General features: G+C 42.4%; 1 protein-coding gene across 1 annotated transcript in view; it reads left to right on the plus strand.

Annotated features, from left to right (window-relative positions):
• The window catches only part of nkd1 (NKD inhibitor of WNT signaling pathway 1), a 44,376-nt gene that overhangs the window by 5,355 nt on the left and 13,546 nt on the right, over nt 1-25,475 (plus strand). The window contains exon 4 of the mRNA XM_049602055.1: nt 21,613-21,670. Coding sequence (XP_049458012.1) covers nt 21,613-21,670 — 58 coding nt within the window. The remainder of the gene's footprint in view (nt 1-21,612; nt 21,671-25,475) is intronic.

The following is a 25,475-nucleotide window of genomic DNA, read 5'->3' on the forward strand; positions in this document are numbered from 1 at the left end:
TAGGGCTTTTATTGTGAAAGGTAATAACGGAAGAAGTGGATCGAGTATGAAGGAAAGGAAGGAGTAGGCCTAATAAAATTTGTTGTCTTGGTTCAGACAATGGAACCTCTGCGTCCACATAAGTATATGTGCAATATGATTGGTTGATGCCTTCATGCGAGGTGTCAAAGCTCAGAAAGATCAACCTCGTTCTGGAAAAAAATTGCGCCTCTTTGCAAAGTACTCACGTTCTGTGTGAATGCACAAAAAACCAGCTCAGAAACATAATGACATGTGAATTAATTGCATGGAAAAACAGCCCTTGGACTGTAAAGGCTTTAATGTAAAAAAAATAATCTATTTTATTGGTTATTCTACGCAAAGTTGCCCCTTTCTATTCTCAAAATCCCCCTCCCCCTCTTCTGGTTCTCCCCTCTCCTCCTCTCTCCCCTCCTAGCCTCCATCTGTTTCTTGCGTTTACCCTGTGGCCCTGTGATGGTTGTGGCTGATGAAATGAGACTGCATTTGAAGTGGGCCATGCAGGGAGGTGTTTGTAGTGACACTGATGGCTCCTCCTCTCCTCTGAAGCCCTATCCTCTGTGTAGTAAAAGCCACCTCCAGTCTTCCCAAGCTGCCGCTCTTACAATTCCAAAGCTTCTATATTTTTTTCCAACTGAGCTTCCATCAACTTGTATGGAAGCGTAGACAAAAAGCAAAGGTACGTCTGACGACAGAATTCAACTCAAAAGTGAATCACAGTGAAACTTCTGCCCCCAACCCCCTTGTCTCGCAGTCGGTTGCCAGCCCTTTGATTTTTCTTTTTTTTTGAAAGTAGAAAGGTTTTTTTGGAAGTAGGCCTAAAGCTTTTAAATGCATTCCCTCAGCCTCCAAGTCTGATAAAAGACATGGCAGGTTTTGCGCCCCCTTCGTCTTTCGCTTCGACTGTTGTGCTTTTTCTCTCCTTGTCGTTTCCACAAAGCGAGGGCCCTTGTCTAAAAGCTGAAAGCACCTTTCAAATGCAGACTCCTCTTCCTCTTTCTCTCCTTCTTTCTATCCTCTCCCTGTGCGTTTTCTTTTCCCACCGGCTGGCCTCTTGTGCGTGCTGTGTGACGTATGCCCCTCTCCCACCGGGCTCTACCCCCTCTGTGCTCCCAAGGGACCAAGGGCCTGTTGTTGCTCTTTGAAGAGGCTGGGAGAAAAGTTTGGAGCCACACTCTAAAGAGAAGAAAAGCCTTAGCCTATGGGGAGGAGGGGTAGCACCTGGCCATAGAGGGGCTCTCAGATTTTTTTTTTTTTTTTTATTTTCCCATGAGAAGATGGGGTGGAAGTCTTGGGCTGACATCAACGTAGCTGGGGGACTGGGAGGTTCAAGAACATGCAGGTGGCTTTAATGTCACATCCGGCATCGTATGTCACATGGATTACTAAAAGCTGGAGGAGATTCTCCTGTGTGACAAAGCCGAGCGGATACCTCTCGGTGTCTGTGAATGGTGTTGCCTGGAAAGGTTTACAGAGAAAGAATGACAGTGGTTTAGAGTAAGGAAAAGCCCTGGTGGCATGAAGACATTTGATCAGGTTTATCCACTTTGCTCCTCTTTGGGCTAAAGCATCTCCTCTCCATCTCTCTCTCTTTAGTGATAGCCATTATTCATCCAATACCATTTTCTGATTGTACTACAAATCGCAGTATGAAATGTGTTCAGGCAGGTCTCTGAATTCTATGACGCACACAGTAACATGTTTATAGTTTGTAAAAACAAAGATTAAGCGTCACTTGTCGGTGCCATTAGGAATAAAAGCATGCATTTGGCATCTTAATGGTATGAGTGAAATGGCGCTCGTGTATTTGCAAATCTGTTCATGCATGTGCATGTGAGTGTGCAGTATGTCTGGAGTCAGCTGTCCGGATGCACTCCAGAGATCAAAGGATTCTGGGGGAATGTGCTCTAAATCTCAGGGGATTAGCAGCTGAGATTGTGCTTTGTTTCCCCAAATATATGCTCAGTTTGGAGCAACGGATAGCTGTTGATCAAAGTGTCTCTCACCACCCCTTCACAGATACATTTAGGCTGGAGGGTTTTGTTCCACACTTGAGGGTGGCGTATATTTCACAATTCTAAGAAATGGTTTGATTTTTAGGATGTGTGGCTTTCCTTTGTTTTGAAATTGGAATCAGAAACGGCTTGCAATTGATAAGCATGTGTCTGGTGTGCAGTATAGTCTCATACATTGAGTGTATAATCCATCCTAATTTAGCGTTTATTTAACTGACATCATCATCTTTTCCATAATGCTTACATATCTTCAACCTTTGATGTGTGTGTGTATGCCTCAGACATGCTAATGGCTTTTGAAAAGCTTTGGGAAAGCGTTCCTTTCCACGTTTGACTTGAAATATTAATCTAGAAGGGAGAGCAAAAAAGCGTAGAACATTTTAGCTGATCGATAATAGCCAGTTTCGTGAAGCCAATATGGCAGATCAAAGACTTTTACAAAGACGCACGTACCTTTTATGGAATTCCTTTGATAGATTAATGTTGATTTTAACGTTCAAGTAGACTGTGTTATTGCACGTATGTAAAAATGTTAAATGTATGTGAGAGGCAGTATTTCAGGACTTCAAGAATAGGTTTTCATCTGCTGTATATGACAGTCATATACAGCAGATGAAAACCTATTCATCTGCTGCTGCTGCAGTCATATACAGCAGATGAATAGGTTTTCATCTGCTGTATATGACTGTCATGTGATTTCAGCCTCATTTCCAAACCAAAATGTCTATCACATCTTTAAATATGAGAGACCACATGTTAGTTACCATGCTGTTTTTATTATAGCAAACTTCAGTGAAGAGAAGGTCTTTCATTACACATGCATTGGTAAATGTAAAAAATCATAAAACCAAGTGGCAACCTCTGGGGTTGAAAATTTAAGGCCAAGGCTGAAGTGCCAAAATCTGCAGTTCATCGAATGGTCATTTAAGGCTGGCGCCAAAAACAAGTCAATACCAATAGACTTTATGTTAAAATGCCTAACTTTACAGCAGGAATAAACAATATATCAAATTTACCCATTCATGATAACTGTATAAAGGGGAATGGAATTTTTATATAACTCACCTGCTTTAATGTAAGTGAAAATACTAAAAAATTGCATAATTGAGGGCGTCCACTTTGAGTGACAGGCAGTCTGCAAGGTGTCACCACAGTCTATGAGTCAGATCCACCTCTTGCTCCTCCACAGGTCCACTCTCTTGTCCAAATATGGTCACTTCTGGCTCCAAAAATCCAAGATACGTCCATAATTTTTATACCGTCTGTGTATAAAGAATGCCCTGTAGGATTGACAACATATACATACACAGCTATCACAGTGCAAATTTTTTTCTTAAGGCATTTTTACATTTAGCACAGGGGGGAACCAATTAACATTGACAGTGGCTCGGTTCCATTAAAAGGAAATTTCGGTTTATTTCAACCCATCTCCTATCATCGTAAATTTGTTTCAAGTCAATAGTGACATAGAAATAATAGTTAGCATGTTAGCCGTTAGCCTAGATACAGCCGTAGCGTCAGACCTGTTAAAACGTAATTGAATGGGCATCCTTTCAAGTGCAAAGTTAGTCCACTAAACAAGCTTTTTCTCCACAAAGACCGCCTCATATCATTAGGATAAATGTCAGAGAACATATAGAAAACGACATGTAAACGTGTTGTCTTACCTTACCAGTGTGCTGCCATGTTTGTTGTTTACCATTTAGCTAAGGCTGCAACCGGTCCCATTCCTTTCAACAGAGGTATTCCTCTTCTGTGGGCATTGGGGTACAGCATTCACAGGTAACATTACACCACCGAGCTCCAGAGCTAAAGCCTTCCAGCAGCCATTCCTCCTCTGTCGTCCTCTACCTGTTGTGCCTCTCTCTCTCTCCTCCTCCGTTCTTCAATTTCACGAAGCTCTTCGTCAGTGTATTCTGGTTCAAATAAAATAGGGCGGCCATCAAACTCTGCAAAATCAAATTCCTCCTCCACAAAGTCTTAGTCTGGCAAAAAGTCAGCCATTATTCTATAAATCTTTCATAAAATAAATGAATGAACCTTTCAGGCTACTGTCCGGTTCTGCCTTGCAGCTGCTGCAGCTTGTTCTCGCGAGATTTCAGGCACGGTATGAGATCGCTGTTTGTTCTCGCAATCTTTCGGCCGCGCTTTGGGAAGCAGAGGTAAACGGTAAACACACGGTAAGGTAAGACAACTCTGAAGACCACCTAAATGTGGAATGTTTGTATACAGGCTTTCCACATCGAGAGGCGATGGCCGCCCTTATTTATTTGAGCCAGAATACACTGACGAAGAGCTTCGTGAAATTGAAGAACGGAGGAGGAGAGAGAGAGAGGCACAACAGGTAGAGGACGACAGAGGAGGAATGGCTGCTGCAAGGATTTAGCTCTGGAGCTCGGTGGTGTAATGTTACCTGTGAATGCTGTACCCCAATGCCCACAGAAGAGGAATACCTCTGTTGAAAGGAATGGGACCGGTTGCAGCCTTCGCTAAATGGTTAACAACAAACATGGCACCACACTGGTAAGGTAAGACAACACGTTTACATGTCGTTTTCTATATGTTCTTTGACATTTATCCTAATGATATGAGGCGGTCTTTGTGGAGAAAAGCTTGTTTAGTGGACTAACTTTGCACTTGAAAGGATGCCCGTTCAATTACGTTTTAACAGGTCTGACACTACAGCTGTATCTAGGCTAACGGCTAACATGCTAACTATTATTTCTATGTCACTAGTGACTTGAAACAAATTTAGGATGATAGGAGACGGGTTGAAATAAACCAAAATTTCCCTTTAAGCTCCCCAGTAAGCCATAAGAGTGAGCCAACCTGCGTGGACCACACTCACCTAAACGTAACACAGCAATTAATATTATTGATTACACCTGTGCTTTTGCTGTTATGACGTGTCAGAATGACTGGGTGAAGAGGGAAAAGTGTTGAGTGGGAGGAACAATCAGTGGTCATATTTGATTCAGTTGTAGTTTCAGTTTACTTAAAGCATTTCTACACAGACCTTGAAAGAAATAAGTAATACACATGGAAATAGCAAAAACCGTAGGTGCTTGTGTACCCCAAGAAAATTCTAAATAGTTCTGACTATAAAAATATGTTTGGGCTTGAGAGGGCTATGTATGTGCGTGGGTCTGGAAGAAACTCTAGGTGACTGGGGCTCCTGTGGTGGCGCTGCGCTCCTCTGCCCATTTTAATCACCCACTTAAAAGGCTCCGCTGAAGTGGGTGTTTAAGTGTTTAAACCCTGAATAATTCTCTCTTGTTTGTTTATCAGGTTCCCCTGCGGGTTGCGCTCTGGCCCCTGCAGTAAGAGCTGAATAATTTGACTGAGCACTCAAAGTGGCTCTCAAATAGGACGTGATCAACATCTGCATAAAACTGCTATCAAGCTCTCCTGAGAGTGTGCACATGCACAGTATCGTGCATGCACACCCATGTGCCATGAAGCACACAGGCACATTACCCATTTGTTTACTATAATATGTGAATCCATTTATCACTGCTAACAGACGCAAAGTCCCAGCATGACTCCCTTCCACTTGTTTTTCTTACAAACTGATCGTAGGGAAACACCAGTGATGGACTCCACAGCCTCCACGAGCCCTGCTGCTGTATTTATGCTCCTTGTGTTTGAATGCCTCGGTGACCAGGGCTCGAAGGCCACCTGAGGTAGAGCAAATGGAGGAAGTAGGTTTAGGTAAACAGAGTTGGGAGAGCATTGTGCCTCCCACAGACAGAGGTTTCAGGGCTCTTTAGCTCTTCCTGTGGCGCCAGGGCTGGAGGAGGTCTGGATTGTCTGTTAGGGGATGTTTTTGGTGGAAGGAAAGCTAAACAGAGGAGCGGCCCTGCTGAAAGGAAAGCTGTCCTCCCCTGGTGTGTTTATGCTCCACAGGTGCCGCAACCTAAAGAGGACCTCACCCTGTAGACTCTCAGTGAAGCAAGCCAACCCTGTGCTCCCCAAAGAGCCATTTGCCATGTCCATCAAACCCATCACTCCCCCACCCAATGTCTTGCTCAAGTTTGAAAAAACAGCATCCTTAGACAAATCTTTTGGGGACTCCTGTGACATAGGCTTGTACTAATAGTGTTACTAATTAGCATAAAATCTATCCCAACTGTGAAGTCAACTCTACTTTTCATAAGCTTCTGTCTTGTCCTTTGACTTTGATTCTCCCTCTCCTTGCTGATATTTATTTTGTGGATATGATTTTTAACTTTTCATTAACCATAAATCAGTGCTACTTCCTGTATGCAGATGATGTGATTAGTTCACATACATTTAAGACATACAGTGGAGCAGTGAGTCATTCAGCAGGCGAGTGCCTATTGAATGAATTCAGTGGTTGACACTATATGGATAGAAATAGTTTGCCTTAGCTTTTTTTTTTTTTTTTTTTTAATAAATATTGTCTCCTGGTGTCTGGTTTGTGTATCTGTGTGTTAGTGTGTCTGAACATCGGTAGTCGAATTTGGTAGCAGTTTGCAACCGAATAACTTACTCCGCTGCAAGTTCATTATGGTGAGCAGTGACACAAGCCACTAATTCCAGTCAGCTATGAATAGAAACCTGCCCCTGGCACCAGTGCACTTGTATATAGTAGTTGAAGTGTCTATTTCTGCTGCTATGTTTACTTGCGAAGTTGAAACACTCTCTGTAATTACAGAGATTTTAGGTCCACAGTTAAAAGGTCAGATGTGAGGGATGTTTAGAGGTAGTGGCTTGTGGCTGGCAGGATGTCTGCTCCAAACATGCTGTGCGTGCATGCGTGTGTGTGTGTGTGTGTGTGTGTGTGTGTGTGTGTGTGAGAGAGAGAGAGCGAGAGAGAGAGAGAGTGTATAGATACTGTATGTGTATGTGCATAGACAGAGAGGAAGAATGGCCACCTTGGTGTTGAGGTCAGTTACATCTGGTCAACATGCACACGTCAGAGGTTTTCATCACCACCACCAAAGCATGGAGCTTTGCAGTTAATGGCAGTGATCGCAGGTTTAGTAACTGGCTTTGAATGAAATAAGATGGACCGGTAGTTACAGCTGTTACTGACAACTGTCATTTGGTGGAATTGTAGAGATCTGATTATAGCGATTAGCTTTTATGACATCTCCTCATTGAGAGTTGGTTTCTTTTTCTCTGTGTGGTGGCTGGATAGCATCCAAACTGCAGAATTGCCCTCACAATGCAACCCCCGACAACTTACATAACTGGTTCAGTAGATCAGATAGTAATATGAGCAAAACACATTATCTATTTTGTGCATTGCAGCTTTTGATCTGACATGTCCTGGCTGGATCAGGTGATAATAAATGCATTAAAGAGAAGACTTTTATTCTTATCTTGGATGTCCTTTATTAAAAACATTACAAACCGGAGGACTTGTATACTGTCTTGTCTCTAAGGTAACTAGTGAGTGAGCAAATTTTTCTTTAGGTAATGTAATCTTTTGAATTTTGTAAGCTCAATTAAATATTGTGGAAACATCAAGGATCTTAGCATGAATACATCTTATTTTATTATTTTCTTTTAGTTAGTGACATGACAAGTAACAGAGGTGTTTCTTCTCATTTAGCTGTGGTTAATGGTTCAAGTGCCTGTCACTTTCTTGCTGCCCTCGAGGTAGACTTCCTGGCTAAAACCTTGTTCCTCCCACACTTTGCACCACTTGAGACTGGCATCTGAAGCCACCCAGATGACTGAAGGACTGTCTCTCCTCAAAGAGAGCTTTGACTAATTACCAAGACCCTCTAGACACTGTGTAGCACACTCGCTGTTAAATACACCATGCAAGGCAGCAGGCATGTTGCCAACTGGTCTTCTTAATTATATAATCCATCCTATTTTTGCAATAATGATTGACACTCGTGCACACACTCTCTAAGCTTGTGTCACCTCAGCAGGGCTGCTCTGCCCTTTTTGCCAAGGAAGTTAAAGGTTCCAGAGCAAACTAATGTCCTCTATCAAGGGTGAGATATTCTATTGCTGTACTAACCGCACAAGCTTTTGGAGATGAGGTGTGTCATTTTGCAAATGACTCTCTCTCTCTTCTCTTTTTCCCATTCTTTGGAACTGAGCTCCACTCTGAATTCAGAGGGCCATAATGTTGTGATTTGTTACTCTTGGCAGGCGGAGACCACCTGTAAATCAAGGCCAAGCGACAGGCTGTCTCCATTCCCTTCCAAACCATGGCTTCCTCTTGGGAATGCAAGGTCCCTAAGTGGAGTTCATTGGCTGGTGGAGAATGTGTTTTAAGGATTCACCTCTAGCTCAGATTCCCCATTAACTCTCTGACTCCCAAGGAAACTTGAGGATAAAAACAGAAGTGGCTTTGCGTACTCTATCTGATCACATGTTACCTTAAAGGAAAAAGTTATCCACAAATGACCATTTGTTTATCAATTACTCACCACGTGTTATGTTGACTTTGTGAAGAAATCTTTGTTTTTCTCAGAGGCCTTTGGAAGAATCCAAAAATGGGGAAAATGCTTGATGATTTGGAGCAAAAAGGGGTCTGGGTATAACAACAGTAAAACTATATCGAAACATTCTTTTACAAACTCTCATTTATCCATTCCTATGCGTAGTACATCCCAAACAGACAGCCTTTTCTGATGGGGAACTGAATCTAAAGGTCTTTTTAGATAGGAGTTGTGCAAATTTGCAGGAAAGCCCAATCAGTCTTTTTTCAGTATTGGAAGTATAAATACAAAATTGGGGAGTGCGGCAAAATGCCACCTACCTACTTTTGTTTAAACAGAATGCGCCTTTTTCGGGGCAATGGGGGGCGTGAGCAAGTAACAAAACGTGTAGCTCAGCGTGTGACATAAACAGTGACGTGGGGGGGAAGCTGCAGCAATTCTGTCGTAATCCCGTTCCCTCTTCAATTGCGGGGAAAAGGAGGGCGTGCAATTCTTTGTCTCTTCAGTTGCTCATCTTTACAGTGTCTGTCAGGTTTGTGTTTCCCTCTTGCTATTTATCCACCGCCAGTGGCTCGCACGTGCAGCGTCATCAACAGTTGCGGAAGGCCGCCTCGGTCTCTTTGAACTAAAAAGGTTCCGCCAATATGACTACCCTACGTGGCGGAAAATTGGGCACTTCTGATCAACTTGCCAATCTGGCTCTGTGTGTCTAAACACATGCAGCTTGCCGACAAAATGGCCCAACATTTGCGGAAAATCTGGCAGTGTAAAAGGGGCTCTCTTCAAAGCCAGACTCCATCGACGTAAACAGTGATTTTACCTCACTGAACACAGGAGCTGCTGGTCATCCATTGCCTCGATCAGTTAGATTGTTTGTGTTATTATGTGACTTTTGTGAATCCAAACTAAACCTTTAAAACACCAAAGTTGCACAATAACACTAACACACTAACTGATGGAGGCGGAGGCAGACCAGCTACTCCCATGTTCAGTAAGGTAAAATCCCTGTTTTGGTCAAGGGAGTCTGGCTTTAAGGACAGTATCAATAAGTTCAGTTCAATTCAGTTCCCTGTCTGTTTGGGAAGCACTCTGCATACGTCTTGATCAATCAGACTGGGATTGTACTACATGAGTTGTGTGAGAGTTTGTAAACGCCTGTTTTGATACAGTTTTGCTAATATTGAAAGCGCACTCCCTTTACTTCAAGAATTTTCTCCATATTTGGATTCTTCGTTTACTGGAGGCATGCATAAAACAACAACAAAGTTTTCTTTACAAATTCAATGTAACACTGGGTGAGTCATTGATAAATAAAAGGCCATTTGGGGGGTGAAGTGTTCCTTTAATGCGTGTGTGATTGGTTGTTTGTGAGCACTGTCAGTTCAGCCAACTCAGGATTACCATGTGGTAATAGTATTAGTCTCATTTATTCTGAAGATTACGGTAGTGTGCACAGCTGCAGGGCTGAAAAACTATTGCTAATTACTGGCACCCATATCAGTTTTTCGCACCATGTGTAGCGTTGTCTTTGTTGATTTTTTTCCAAACAAATTAAAAAGAAAAAGCGAGAATATTTGTGAAAGAGGCCCAGTGTTTTTGTAGAAAATGAAATCAGCTATCAGCTAATCTAGGTGTCCCTAGATTGCTGTAGGGGTGATCATACAGTTAGACTCTTGATCTTGACACCTTGTATCCTCTCCCTCTTCTCCTCTCTGCGATAAGGCTTTGATAAACAGTGTGATAAATGTTAATTGCTGTGGTTACATATTTTTCAAAAGCTAATAAAGGCTGTTACCTTGAGTAACAGGTAGGGTTTAGTGCCCGAGGGGCTGGCTGAGTTGTAAAAGCTTATCTTTGCAGGTGTAAAAGTTTTGTAAATGGGTCATTAAAGTGTTGGCCAACTTCACACATAAAACACAAAAAGGGAGAGGGGGAGGGAGATTACTTCAGATCAGCATGTTTCTGAAGCGCAGAGATGAAGGCTGTAAATCTTTGCTAATATTCCACTGAGCCTTTCAGGAGGCAGCCTTTGATGTGGGTGAGGTAATGTGACCAGCAGTGTTTGCAATGTTAATCTGACGTGCAGAGATGACTGGTGGCTGTGCACTATCGCTCGACAAAAGGAAGGCATCAAATCACGGAACTTGTGGGTCCTGTAAAAAAAAACCCAAAAAACCCCCCCCCAAAAAACGAATACATTTAGAAAGCAAACAACACGTGTGCAAAAATTCACACATCCACGTGAACGTACACACACTACACAGACACGTGTCGTTGCAACCTCTTATCCAGCAGTGACACAGAGTTCATTTACACTGACATACTGTATAATTTGACTTAATATATAGTACACAAAGAATAACTCCACTGAACCGCACCTCCAGGGCTTTTCCTTTAACCTCACTAAAGTGTTTCGTGTGTGTGTGTGTGTGTGTGTGTGTGTTTATGTGTGGGTGTGGAGAATCTCTGCATGACCTGTGCTGTGAACTAGAGTTAACACGGTAAGCCCTCTGGCATGTGCAGCCTCCTCAAACCCCTCCAGTCTTGGTGTTGCTGACCATGCACACTTTAATCATAGAGCAGCTTCCTCCAACCTGCCTGGTGATGGATCCCAACTCCGTGGCTATAATTTCCTTCCTGGGGTGCAGGGAGAGAAGTGGGTGTGCCGTGACTGAGGGGTGTCAGGCATGGGGCCGCAGAGTCTGGAGAGAAGGTGTCTGTCTTTGATGTTCCCTCAGAGACGTCAAATTACACGTTAGCCCTCTTCAGTCGGCAGAGTTAAAGGGCTTACTTGTCCAATTATTTATCCAGGTTCGTTGTCCACTCAACTCAAGTATTGCTCTTTCTCTAGAGATGGTGAAAAAATAAGGCAAACAAAGTGGTTGAGACGCAGAAGAGAAAGCTTTAGTGGTCATTTGGGGCCTACATGTGGTTTTAAAGTTGAAAGTTTTAGCCACTTGATTACAATTTTCCAATCTGATGAAGCCTTTAAATTGTGAAATTTTAGTTGCCTAGTGATCTAATGCAGCTCAGCTGTGTAATATTTGTTCCGAAAAATAAAACATGTGCACTAAATGTACTGTGAGGGGCTTCAGATTAAAAGCATCCAGCAGATAGCTTATGTTTTGTTAATGGTGCATGTGAAGGGCTCGACATCAAACGATTTACAGTCTGTGACCTCTGGAAAGGCACTGAGTTTCTTATCAAAGCCATAAAATTGCATTGTTAAACACAGCAGATATGACTTCCTCTTGGCACTGCAGGCTGCTCATGAGATCACTTTAATGCGTTCGTTTGGTTTGTTGTAAAGCTTTGACATTTAAGAAGACCCAGGCATCTGTTCCACCGGAGCAAATTCAAGAAACTACCTCAATGCATCATGTGATGATGACTGATAGTCTTTCTGCAAAGAAACACATTTATCTTGTTTGGCGAGAGAGAAACGCAGAGACATTAATTTGCCATGGCTCTCAGTCTGTAGGTGTTGTATGAAAATTGGCCTCGTCTCCCCTCCCTCCATAAATGGGACCGTCTCGCGTCAGCTTTGCTATGCTATATGATTATCTGAGATCTTTATTTCATGTGTGAAAACTGATCCCCTTTGAAGCCTCACTCAGAGGCAGTGCAGCGCTTCACTACCTCACATCAACACTCTCTATCTTGGCTCCATCTCGGGGCGTCATGTTTTACTGCTACGTGGGGCTTTGAATGAGGCTGTTAAATGCTGCTGGAAGGTATGGAGCACTCCAGCGTAAAGAACAGCAAAAAATGCTGGACACAGGTTTAAACTGCTGTCTGATGATGAGTGGTGGTCCGTTTAGTTTAGTTTTGTTTTTTTTTTAAGTCCTTTCCTCCTGTAGCACCACACGTACCACACATTGCAGGATAGGCACTGCTCCAGATTCCAAGAGTTGTGCTCGGTCCTTTGAAACTGCCTCCGGTGTATCTCAGTTTACTCTTTGGGATGGTGGAGAGGGATGGGTATTTCCTCTCCCGAGGTCCTCTGCGAGTAACACTACACCTATAAGCTAATTTGCAGCTCTAAAACTAATAAGAGTTTTTTTGTTGTTTTACTTCTCGGTTTTCAACATTGGGGCTGTGTGAGCACCAGAGATTTTGAATATTCCCATGCTATACAGCTGTTTTCTCCATTAGTAATTCATAAACTTTAGCTGATGGCTGCTATCCAGGCTAGACTGAATCTGTCAAAATCATTTTATTTGCCAAGTGCACTAACATTACGGGACAAAGTACAAAGAAATAATGACAAGTCTAGTGTATCTTAACACACCTGGTACAAGACAACAAGCTAACACATGTCTTGTACTGCCACTGTATACTTTATTATACTACCTGTGGGCTATTATACCTATCAATTTTTGCATGCTCACAGATGTTGGACATGGTGTAGCTGTGATGAATGCGGCAAAAGTGAGAATAATAATTTCTCACTTTCTGCAATGCTCTGTTTTAGCCTCTCCAGTGCTGCTTTGCTTTTATGTGAGTGTCAGTGACCTCAGCCATCTCCCGTTTGAAAGGCCCAGGGGAAGCAGACTTGGAGAAGCATCACCGCTATTCCCACATTCTCCCTTGTCTCTGTCACTCTGCCTGTCTCGCCCACTTGGCTAAACGGCCTTTCATGTGCATTGCTCCCCACTTGATGTCGGCACCGCTGCTCCAATCGTTGCAGTCCTGAAGGTGTTTTCTTGCGATGGGTGGAGGACAGAGCAGGAGGCACCCTTGCGCAGTCCTAATGAGATTTTTCCTGGGTTTTGATGGAGTGCCAGTAGCGCTGCCATTGCTCTAGAGGCCTGCCTCCACTGAGCCCTGGCGCGCGATCAGGGGGAGCTGTCGTTGGCCGCATAAATTGTCAGCCTGTGTGGCGGGTCGTGGAGGCAGACAGCATAGAGACCAAGAGGTCCTGTGGGACTTTCCCACAATCACATACAAGTACATATTACTTACACTTTAATGTATCCTTTTGCTTTCAAACACACACTCGCAGCAGGAAGAAAAATTGGCCCAGTGGGTCCATGTCAGCAGTGCCAGAGTAACGATGACGCTGAAGGCAACTCAACTCACCGAGTCGGTTCTGTGCCAGCATGCGCTCACTGTCTCTCTCACTTTCTCTCAGGGTTTCTCATCACCATACAATATACATCCTGAAATGCAAAATTAAAGGGCAAAAGTTCTTTACAAACTTTAAAATCTTATTTTAATCAGTTTAGGCTAGCTGAATAGAGTGCTCTGCATTAGTTCAGGATGCACTCAATTGATGACGTCATCTGTCACATTCATGCTGATCAAGGTTAGTAGCAAAAGGAATACTTGGATCATTTAACAAAATCACACTATTTGAAGAAAATGTAATGATTCAAACTGCTGACAAAATGGAGCTTTTTAAGTCTGTGAGGTTAGCTACCTTTTCAGGGCTGTCATATTTGACTTCCAAGCCAAGATGAAAATGAACAGTGTTAACAGAAATGTGGCATTTTCATTTAATTTCCTTAAGAATGTGGCGTCAGACTGACTGGGCCTATATGGACATAAAGTCAAGGCTTCTGCTTTTCCATCCACACTGCATGTTGGTGAGTTTCATTAATCTTTGCTATTGGGATAGGATTTATTTCAGTTATCATGTTATGCCCACTTTGGGCTATATGTACTACATTGACATCACATCGAGGTATATACTATGCTTTTTGAAACTTAATGTAAAGTATAGAAATCATTCAGGAAAAAATATGTTCTTGAAACTTGTGTTGCAGCTCAAGTGCTACGTCTTGATTGACTCGTATTGTAATCAGTGCACTATAATGGAGTTAAATTTAATGTCAACTACAGCAAACTCATAATCAGTAGTAGTTAAATTTTTACATCATTACAACATCAAAAGATGGTGTTGAATTCCTATTTCCTGCTATAATGTTTTAGAACGGATATTTTCATTAAGGAAAAACCAGCCCGGTCACCAGAAAAAAAATGTTGGCATTGTATGTTTCTGCACACCACAGATGCATTACATTTCTAAGATTTATACATATCATCCTAGTTTCTAGAGTGACGTGGTATATGAGCTAACTTTGTTATCAGGAAGGGAAGGCATGGTGTATGCTAAGCTGCTAAGCTGCAGAACACTGTTCAAGACTAACAGCAGAACAGGTTGTTTTAAGAGACCCGTCACTGTGTTTCCAGCGGTGTTTGTGCCACCAAAACATGGTCTTTTTCCTTTCCATAACCAAGTTTTGTTGTGCCTAAACATAACCACACATTAACCACGGCATTATTGAAATGAAAAAAAAATGTTACGTTTTAATACAGTTTTAATAATCAAAATAAAGTACAAATGTAATGTGATTTGCAGAAACTTACAATGCCAACATTTATTCTGGTGATTGGGTTGGGGAAAACATACCGAGGGGAGCAGAGTGGTCACCATTCTTAAAGAAATAACTTGTTTGTTCAGTAAATATTATTATATTAAGTATGCTAATCTGCCTCTGGCTTATCCTTTTTTTTTTTCATTAAATGTGCAATTGATGAGGTTTGCCAAATAGTTTCAATGGCCAAACTAAATAGGCCTCCAGGTCGGGGAGTAATGCAGATTTTGTATTAGGGCAGGCACACTGTGTTCTGTGTCATAGCCCAGTAATAAATCACTTTATGTTGAGGGGCTTGAATAAGTTTAAACCACACAGGGGCCATACAAGCCCTTGTCCTAAAAGCCCCGAAGAAGCTCTGAAGGTCCTGGCTGCAGTCGAAAGCAGAATTCTTTATGCAGCAGTCTCCACAGAACATTTAACATCATGTCTGGAAAATTGTTTTAGCCGGTCCCAAGTGCAGTAAAAAGATGCTTGTTTGTGTCTTGAAGCCAGCACCTCTGACCAAATCCTGCAGAGACACAGGGAATTGATACCTTGCTGTCAAGCTGCAGAAATGAGTAGCAACAAAACGCATATGTAATGTTGATTTTATAGGACCAATATTGACTGTATTAAAGGTTACCACCTCACATTTTCATTGTTTAAGCTGTGGTTGAGCCACTTGAGGTGGGAGGGTATGATGACCTCTTCTCTGGCCTGAAATGCTCTCCCATAGTGACCTCTGACCCCTGAATTAGCAAGGGTCTCAAGAGAAGCACATCACTGGCCCATTGCTGCACCCAAAGATTTATAGTTCTTTTCTGGTCACTGATTTACATACATATAGTTATTATGGTCATTGTGCACCCATACCATGTGGGCAAGAATTTAATGAGACCCGGTTTTCAGATTCACTAACTGTTTGCAAATGTTGCATCAGTTGAGCCTCGTCTTTACTCATTAGTGGAGAAATCACTTTGGAGTGGGATGACCAGCATTGCAGTTTTAGGCAAATCCACTTTGAGCTCTTTCATTTCAAATCAAACTGAAGGGAGTGAGTTCAAGCTTTTATCCTCTGTGGCTTAACAAACTGGACTGACTTACTTTCTTGTCCAACAGCAGCTTCAGCGTGCACTTAACCACTACCGTTACTACTACTGTCACTCTCACTGTGACTGCTATTTCTGTTACTTCTTCTTTAGTGTGTAAGAATGTAAAACTTCGGTCCTTAGCAAACATTTACAGTCTGTTTAATTGTCTCCAAATCTGTGTTTCATGCTGCCTTTTTGATGAAGTCTATGAGTCATGTTGCAATATGACTCATGGACAAAGATGTGTGGAAGATGGAAGATCTAGAAACAAAGAGCAGAACAGGACACTGTATGTTCATTTACCAAATCAAATAAGGTGGAATGGAGGAGTCTAGCTGAGGAGAAGGGCTGGGCAGCTTAGTAATATGACCAGGATTTCTGTCAGTCCTTCCTCAGTAGGAGTGTCAAAACTGTTAAGTGTGTCATTGCAGTTACTAGTGGGGTTGAGGGGATTTATCTTTTTCTCAAAGGTCTGTACAGTGTGGCCAGAAATGTTACTTATGCTGTTAAATTTTCTCCTTTCTGAAGCTGGACAAAGATATTTGCCTCATTGTTCCTGTGACCAATTGGCTGGTGGGAACACAGGAAACTTAAAAGCAAACACTTCTTATTTTTAGAACCCCTACATGTTATTTTTTTGGCACCAGACAATCTTATCAATCACTGCCAAAGCTAGAATCTGGAAAGCTAAACTTTAAAATGGTGGTGTCATCGGGTCAGTCAGTGTGGAGGTGCTCTTTAGAGGCTGTATCAGAGCAGATTTTAAGGATGAGTATGTCAGATCAACCACGGCCAAGGCGATTATCTGGGGAAATGGTTGTGGGCTTTGGTTTAAAGCTTTAGCACCGTAGTAAGCTGAGAACAAAAACTCAAGCAAATATTCCCTTTATTTTTATGAAACAGACTTAGACTTTACACCCGACACCTGATACCTTAATCAGGTTGTAAGAACTGTCAAAGATCATAATTAAATGTAAATATATATAAGAACTGATGAGAAATATGGGCTAGAAAATTCTTCTTTTCCTACTTCCTTGTGTATCCATTTCTATTTAGTGGTCAGAGACTTTTCATGGGAGGGGGAGGAAGTTTGTGTGTGTGTGTGTGTGTGTGTGTGTGTGTGTGTGTGTGTTTGTCCTAGCTACAGAATGAGGGCCGAAACACGTTTTTACCCGACAGAGTGAGGACATATTTGGAAAGTGAGGACATTTTGGCCAGTCCTCACTTCTTCAAAGGACTCTGTGTGTTTTTGTGTGTGTGTGTGTGTGTGTGTGGGATATTTTTTTTTCTTTACACTGACCAGAGCAAATCCCAGGGTAACCCTAGCAGACTAATAATATGACTCCCATCCATCACCACAGACAACAACCAATTAGCACATTCCTCTTCCCCCTTTTTCTCATGTTCTTGGTTAACCCCTCAATAATTTTGGATCATACATCAAAAAAAATGAAAAAACATACAAAATGGCGTGTGTGTGTGTGTGTGTGTGGAATTGAAGGAATGTTTAGTGATTTTATTTTTCTATGAGGCTACATGGAAACAGTGTCCAGTGTTAATGTTACCACAGTTACCACACGGGTTATACGGGTTGTACACGGGTTGTCTGTGATCTGTCTGAACAAACATCAACTAACCCTTGATCATGAACATTCTCCTGACCTGGGCTGAATGCGAGACAGAGTAGACTAGTAATTTTATCTTCTCATTATGTAATGTCACTTTGTTTAAATGTATGGTTTAACAGTGACATTTGTGTAACTGTGCTGCAGACTGGAGTCTCTGCTAATGCTGACAACCAGTGATTAACCTGTGACAGCTGTGTCATATGAATGGCTCCAATACAGGTTAAATAGTTTCCCAGCACACTTAAATACACATCACACAAACTTCTGAGACTTAGTATCATATACCTACCTTAGTATCGTATAACTAAAACATCCACTACTGAACAAGAGATTATTTCAACAGCATTTTATCAGTGATTTTTTTACTGTGTAAATTCAACAAGATTCAATCATATCAAATGTTCACAGCAAATCCTAAGAAAAACATTGTTTCATGCTTTTTTCCCCCATTATTATGCAGTTCACATAAAAATGTGTGAGGACAGCCAATCCTCTGATTAGATATATTTTTATTGCTTCACAGAAAGCTGGTATTATAAACCCTACAACTGCAGTACTTGTAGAAGTAGTCATTAATTTAACATGAATGAATTGCCCATTGAAAATGATGCTTCAAGTATGACTGTGTTAAAATAATTGACTGTGGTCATTTAGCAGTCACTGGCATGTATCGGCAAATTGAATGGTTACTATAGCCGGCAAATGTGCAACATTGGATCTTCCTGCGAAATTAATGCAATTGTATAAATCATACATAAGTTTAAGAAACTTTGTAAAAATGACAATGGGGACATAGAGACAGAGCGTGAGGCGTCATACTGTGAATACCACGTCTACTGGAGGCGAGAACAGTTTCCATTATATGCAACCAAGGGCTGAAACACTAACAAGATGTCTTTAGCTAGCTAAAAACATTAGATTTTAGCATGTCAAAGGATTACTTTAACACCTTATGTGTTACACTCTTAAGACAACAGGACTCTGTCTTCTGTTTGGCCACTTCATTCTCCCCGGTACTGCGTATATGTTTTTTAAGATTTTGTTTGGAGCAGCTGGGTCTCACATGGCAACACTACAGAACATGTCCTCCACTGAGAGAGGAAGAAGAAGAAGAAAAAAAACAAAAGGCACCCCCTTATGACGTATGTCGCTCACAGATGATCACATTCTCTGTCTGTATAAACAGTGAATTAAGGCAGAATGATGAACAAAATATTTAACCAAGGGACAGAAATGAAATTAAAATGTGTTCTGCTGGAGATGCCTCATGCGTGACATTCTCACTAAGTTTATGATGTTAAATATATGACTACTGGGGCATCGGTGGCTTGGTGGTAGAGCAGGCGCCCCATGTACAAGGCTGTTGCTGCAGCGGCCCGGGTTCAACTCCAGCCTATGGCCCTTTGCTGCATGTCGCTCCCTCTCTCTCTCGCTCCCTCTCTCTCTCTCTCTCTCTCTCTCTCCCCCCCTTTCACGCTTGACTGTCCGAAAAATGCCCTTAAAAATATCTTTAAAAAAAAAAAATATGTATATATATATATATATATATATATATATATATGACTACCACAAAGGAAATTTACCATTTTCTGTGTGTATGTATGCATGAGTGAACGTCACTTTGTATCATTCTGTGCCCTCCCTCTAAAATTGGAGGTCTTAACGGGTCCGTGAATGCAACACAGGTGCAACTCTTCATGAATTCTTTTTCCACTCAATAGCAGTTTGTGAAGTTTGAGTCGTGGGGCAGATAATCGATCAGAGCTGATGAGATCGATGGATGATATGAGCAGCTGCTGGAGAGGCATGTGAAAGGAAAGACCCGGCACAATGAAATATATATAATATATATATATATTTAAGCAATATCACACTCGAGCTCGTGATGTTGTACTGTGATATCGTCACGGCTGTGATTCGGTCGTAGGTACGAGGCCGCAGGCCTACATATTTTTGGCTGTTTGACAGTGGATGAATTAATTAGCCTACAGCGCAACTGCTGACCTAACTGACACAAACCGTCAGTTTTGATTTGATTGTTGATTGCAATTAGCTGTGAGGCGGGGTGATACATACACAGTGAAATAACTGTGATGTTGTACTCCAATATCATCACGGTTTTACTGTCTCTCGACCAATCAGCTTGCAGGGCCGAAACTAACTGTTATATATATATATATATATATATATATATATATATACACACATTCTGGCGGCCCGTCCAATAATACCTGCCGCCTCATTTTGATTTTCTTTTTTTGAAACTGAACCGTCCATAAGGAATGCTATATATACATATAGACATATATACACACACATATATATATATATATATATATATATATATATATATAGCATTCCTTATGGACGGTTCAGTTTCAAAAAAAGAAAATCAAAATGAGGCGGCAGGTATTATTGGACGGGCCGCCAGAATGTGTGGGAAACCCTGAGTTTCTTTGACCAAATTAAAACCTGAGTGTCAGTGTTCACCTCACATCTGACTGTCTGTATCCACTATCGTCCTCCTAAAAGTTCATTTCTTTTGGTCCGGCCGCTTATGAAATTAAGCTCTGGGTTCTTTACTCTATTGATCCCATACATCAGATTTTTGGCATTTTTCTTTTGTTTGCTAGCAAACAGAATTGACAAGGAGGCACCTTCAAGCATATAAAGTCAGTGTAGAGTGATACATTTGTTTCCCCTCTGGTGTGGGCAGGACATAATTTTTCTTTGTCTGTGCTTTTGTTTACACTTGTTATCAGTTCAAGCAAAGTTTATAGTTCTACTATAATTTGCCTGCACCCTAATGTAATCCTGCAGTTATCATAGCAACTACTGATTACCCCTTCATCACACCAAAGCTGAGCAGACCACATTAAAACCAGCTCCAGACCAGGGTCATGAAGCCAGATCAGAATGTGTGCTGACCCATTCATACCAACAACAAACACAGTTTCATCCTGGGTACATGCTTTGGAGTATCAGTCTGACAGCCAGCCAGCCAGTCTTGTGGTTCGCTGTATTCTCTTCCTGAGGCCACCCACAGCGCTGCGGTCCGGCCGGCACTAGCCTGAGGAGGGTAGGATCACACCATCTGACCTTCTACCTCTCTGGATTACACAGAAATCCCCTCTCACGCTGTCACAGCCTTGCCTCTGAGACACACACACACACACACACACACACACTCACCTCTGAACACACCAGTGTGTGCACAGCATACGCTCCAACAATGATATCTAAGGATTTTATGAAGTTAATTATTAATTATTAGGGTTAATCATCACCTATGATAAGAATGCTGTTAATACGTTCTGTCTCAGCAGAGCCTGTGTGCAATTTATCTGGTTTTTGATGACTGACAGAAATGTCAGTAGTTTGGATGTAATGGAAAACTTTGGAAGGATGCCAGGGGTGGGTCTTTGAATGTGTGCATGTGTTTGACTATGTGCGTACGGATGTGTGCATGTACATGCGTTTGTCAGCTCGTGAGTAATGGTTTTCTGCCCAGATGACTGTAATGCCACATGGATACCTGAGCCAGACTTTTCCATAGTGAAGCCCAGGGATCACATGTCCCTCCAGCCTCTGTGGTATGCACTAACAGACAGAGCTGCAAAAAGAGGGGGGCCCGGCTGAAAACAGTCTGGGATAAAAACAAGCCTCTGAGCGCATCGCTGCAATGATAGCCCGCCACCGAAATAGCCCTACTACCAGCCCTCTTTCTCAGAATTCTGCAGGGCCGGCGGCGATGTTTTAGATACTTCTGTCATAGTCTCAATGCTGACTGCCAGTCTCATGCCCAGTTTGTTTCAGTCCTGCAATTACCATCCTCTTAAACTTTCCGCTGCTGTTTAAGCTCAAGAGTACAGTTGTCAGACTTTGCTCATATATAGATACATAAACGCTGTAATTTTGATTCAGGCATGTTACTCTGTGTTTGAGAGCTGTGCTGTGGATTTGCACCGTTAAATATGTTTGTTTTTATGTGACAAAAATATGATAGTTCTCCATTATATGACTTGAAACAGTGATTTATGTGTTTTGTTCTGTCTTTTTTCTTTTTCCAGGACTCCATGCATGAGGCATGTGCAGAGAGGATCGGTGATGAACACTACCGCTTAGAAGGTAGGCCCATCATCAAGAGCTACACCATTTCATGTCACTGATTTGATCCCCTTTATTTTGATTTGAATGAAAACCTGCAAAAATACTGTTATCAGTTGTCCTGCAGGTACTTGTGTGGTTCTTTTTTTTTTTGGTTGTTCATCCTTTCCCCTCTGCTCCACACCCATTCTCTAAGCCCCAACAATGTGCTGATGAGGTCCCCTTTACCTTCCCTCCCGCCTCTCCTCCTCCTCCGCCTTTCATCCACCCCTCCCCCCGTGGTGCTCTGCAAAGTGCCTCCATTCCTCCATGTTTTTTCCCCGGTGTGATGTGATCCTGGATTAAGAGCTCCGGGAGGAGAAAGTCTCTCCCTCCCATTTAAAGACAGGATTGGACGTGAGGCGGAGGCAGAAATGAGGAGTTGAACGAGACCAGCCCAGAATTTGGAAGCGTGGCAAAAAAATTCACTTTTATTTTAGCTCTGCTTCACTGGATAATAGACAAAGTTAAGAGACATGAGATAACGAGACTGATTAATGGCGTATGAAATGATTTTCAGTCATTGGGCTGAACCCAAGTCTGGGCTGAGGTTGTCCTCCCTTCAAGACAGATGTTGCTAATTAGAACATGCTGCTCTGATCATTCTCAGTGATTAAAAGACAAGGGCCCAAATCATTTGCTTCAATAAAAACATTCCATAGATTATGTGGGAATATTTACATCATACAGACCTGAAAAAAAATTGAATTTTCCCCTTGAAGTTACCAAGGCAATCTCATTCATTGACAGTGAGCAAAGAAAGATAACTGACGTTTGTGGGTGGAGAAATGTCACAGCTTTGAAGTGGGCTATATTGCAGTCTCAGTCAGGGACAATGGGACTCAGTTTTTCTACAGTACTTTAAAGTGCAGATGAAGTTGAGTGGAGGTTTATCAACAGTTGTTTGTTTCATACCAGCAGGCTGTTCTCAAGCTTCACACTTTTGAAAATGATGTGAGTTTTAGTTAATGAGGCAGAGTTTGATATTATCTTCCAGAAGAATTGTGAGATGTTCGATTTGCAGCTACTGAGTTATTGTCCATTAATGAAAACAGTTTCTTATCTGAATGGTTCTTTGAATTGCCCTCATGTGCACGTAGCAAGGCTTTTTGTACCTCCTCGGGCACACTGCGACCCAAATAAAGACAGCTGTGGAGGATTTGTGATGTCCCCTGCATGGATCCATTGTCCATACATGTAAGAAAGACAAGTTAAAGTTAACAGAGAGGAAACAGAGAGATCAGAGATTATAGGACAACAAACACACATAAAAGCCTTCTTTCCTCTGGGTTTAAGGAAGCACCTGGACCATGTCAATGTCAATGTCAATGTCAGCTTTATTTATATAGCAACTTTAAAACAGCCAACGGCCAACCAAAGTGCTTTACAGTTAAATAAGCAAGAACAACAACAACACACAAAAAACATTTATACAGTGAAATATAACAAAGGTAAAAGACCAAATAGAGGTGACTCTACTCAACCAAAGGCCGAGGTGAACAAGTGAGTCTTGAGCAGTGATTTAAAAGTGGAGAGGCTATTTGCAGTCCGCACAGTCAATGGTAATGCGTTCCACAAAGTGGGAGTCGCGACTGCAAAGGCTCGATCTCCTCTAGTTTTTAACAGTGATCGAGGAACATCCGAGACCATCTGATTCGCTGACCTGAGGGTTCTGGAGGGCCGATGCAACACAACAAGGTCAGAAAGGTATTCCGGAACCAGCCCATTCAGAGACTTAAAAACAAATAAAATAATCTTAAAATCAATCCTGTACTTAACCGGAAGCCAGTGAAGTGAAGAGAGTACCGGAGTTATGTGCTCCCGTTTCTTTGTCCCAGTTAGGAGACATTAAAACGAACTTGCTGGCAAAAACTGCAAAGGATGGAAGAAGGGAGGAAAGTGTCTTCAGGATACTCTCTTTAACCTTTAGTTAACAAGAGAGAAGTTTGCTGAAAACAGTCTTCATCAGCACCTTGTTTCAGATTACACTTGCTCACATGTGGGTTTCCCAACAGTCTTGTCCTGTGGGTCACAATGTAGATTAGATGATTAAGTTCCTTGCTCAGGAGTACTTCAGTGGTGGCTGCTAAAGGAAGAGATTTGCTATGATCACAACAAAGGCCATCCCATCCTTGCCATCCCATATTCCCCTTAGTACCCAGCACTGAGCTACCCCAGTGTTTGAGCTGGGACAGGCCCAGTTATGTGTAATACAGTAGCCTAGCTAAGCTGGGTGTGATTGTGCACAGTGTGTGGCAGCTTTCCCGACGTGCTTTCGTTTCTGTGTGTGTTTGTGTGTGTGTACTAGTGTAAGCGTGCAAGTGTGTGTAGCATGGCTGCTGGAACAGGCTCGGCTTGGAGGGTGCCCGCCTCGGCTGCCCTCGTCTTGCCCCTCAGATCTGATGTGCAGCCAATCCCCTGGCTCAGCTCCTCTCATAAAGAGTCGGCTTATGTCTGTGATGGGGGGGCCAGAGGGGGAGCAGGGTGATAGCAGATTACTGTTACTCCTCCCGGCATTTCATTAGCTCCGAGATAAGCATCTCACCACCATATTGAGCCTGCTACGGAACAGATTTGCCCTCGCACACAATGTTCCCTTTGAGCACCTCAGATGATCAAACAGCGGGACCCCAAATGCTGCTCCTCTCCAAAAAGTTGGTAAAAGCTCCCTGGGATGATTCCTTTCATTTCTGGCATTTTCCCCTACCCAGGGATGAGACAGGTCTGCTTTGATCTGCTTTGGATCAGGAGGAAAGAAATTGGGCTGTTGTGTCTGCTCCGTTGGCGAGCAAACAAACAGTGTTTCAGATTTGACTTGGCTTAATTAATTAGTGATTCTGTTTTACAGCCGGTCTGATCTTCTTCCAAAAGGTTTGAGAATGGAACTTCAAAGTGTGGCAGAGGAGCAGGGGAGGGTGGAGAGAGAGAGGGGTGTGGTCTGTGTGGGTTTATGGGTGTGTGCGTGGCCTGCAGGACTGTGATTGGATGAGGAGGTGGGGGAAGTGATGCTCACGCAAAGCTAAATGACCAGAGGTGAAACACACAGGGGCTGTGGTTGGGTAAAGGCTGTAACAAGCTTCTGGGAAAATACACACAGACACATGAGGATGAAGCAAGGAGCTGTCTGGGTAACTGTAACTCAAAGAGGCTCGCAAAGGAGCCGACATATACACCGTCCAAATCTCAGTTACTTGTCGTGTGTATCTGCGGTCTCATGTGTCAAACAAATGCTGGATTTCAAAGCAGAGAAGGATATCCGGTAGCATTAGGTCTGGGCCAGCATCCAACACTGAAACTAAAACGTTGAACCAGACGGGGACAGTAGTGTTATTTCTGTCCACCAGGCTGGACTACCTTACAATATAGTGCAATACAAAAGTACACCACCATTAACCATTAACGTTTGATTAACCCTTTTATGACACAGTTGAAAAATATGATTGATTCTCTCAGCCTATAGTGTAACTTGTGCTCACCAATTTCCAAACTATTTATTAATGCATTGACACCAGTGCACACACAGGTCTTAGATTTGGTGTTAAAGGAGTATGAAGTTATTCACTTGTCACCAAGACATTCACAGTGTGACTCCTGTCTGAAAATCTGTGCTGTGTAGTGTCGTACAGTGAAGCTGTAATTGATTTCTATGGTATCGTAAATGTTGTCAGGCCGTACACGAGTGAGTCTGGCCGTCAGATTAAGTGCATATGACAGAGTAGTACTCCCTCTGGACCATCTGCCTTTACTATATATGCGGATGGTAATTTACGGTGAATGTCATTTCATA

The sequence above is a fragment of the Epinephelus fuscoguttatus genome, linkage group LG2, assembly GCF_011397635.1.
Source record: "Epinephelus fuscoguttatus linkage group LG2, E.fuscoguttatus.final_Chr_v1".
NCBI classification, from domain to species: Eukaryota; Metazoa; Chordata; class Actinopteri; order Perciformes; family Serranidae; genus Epinephelus; species Epinephelus fuscoguttatus.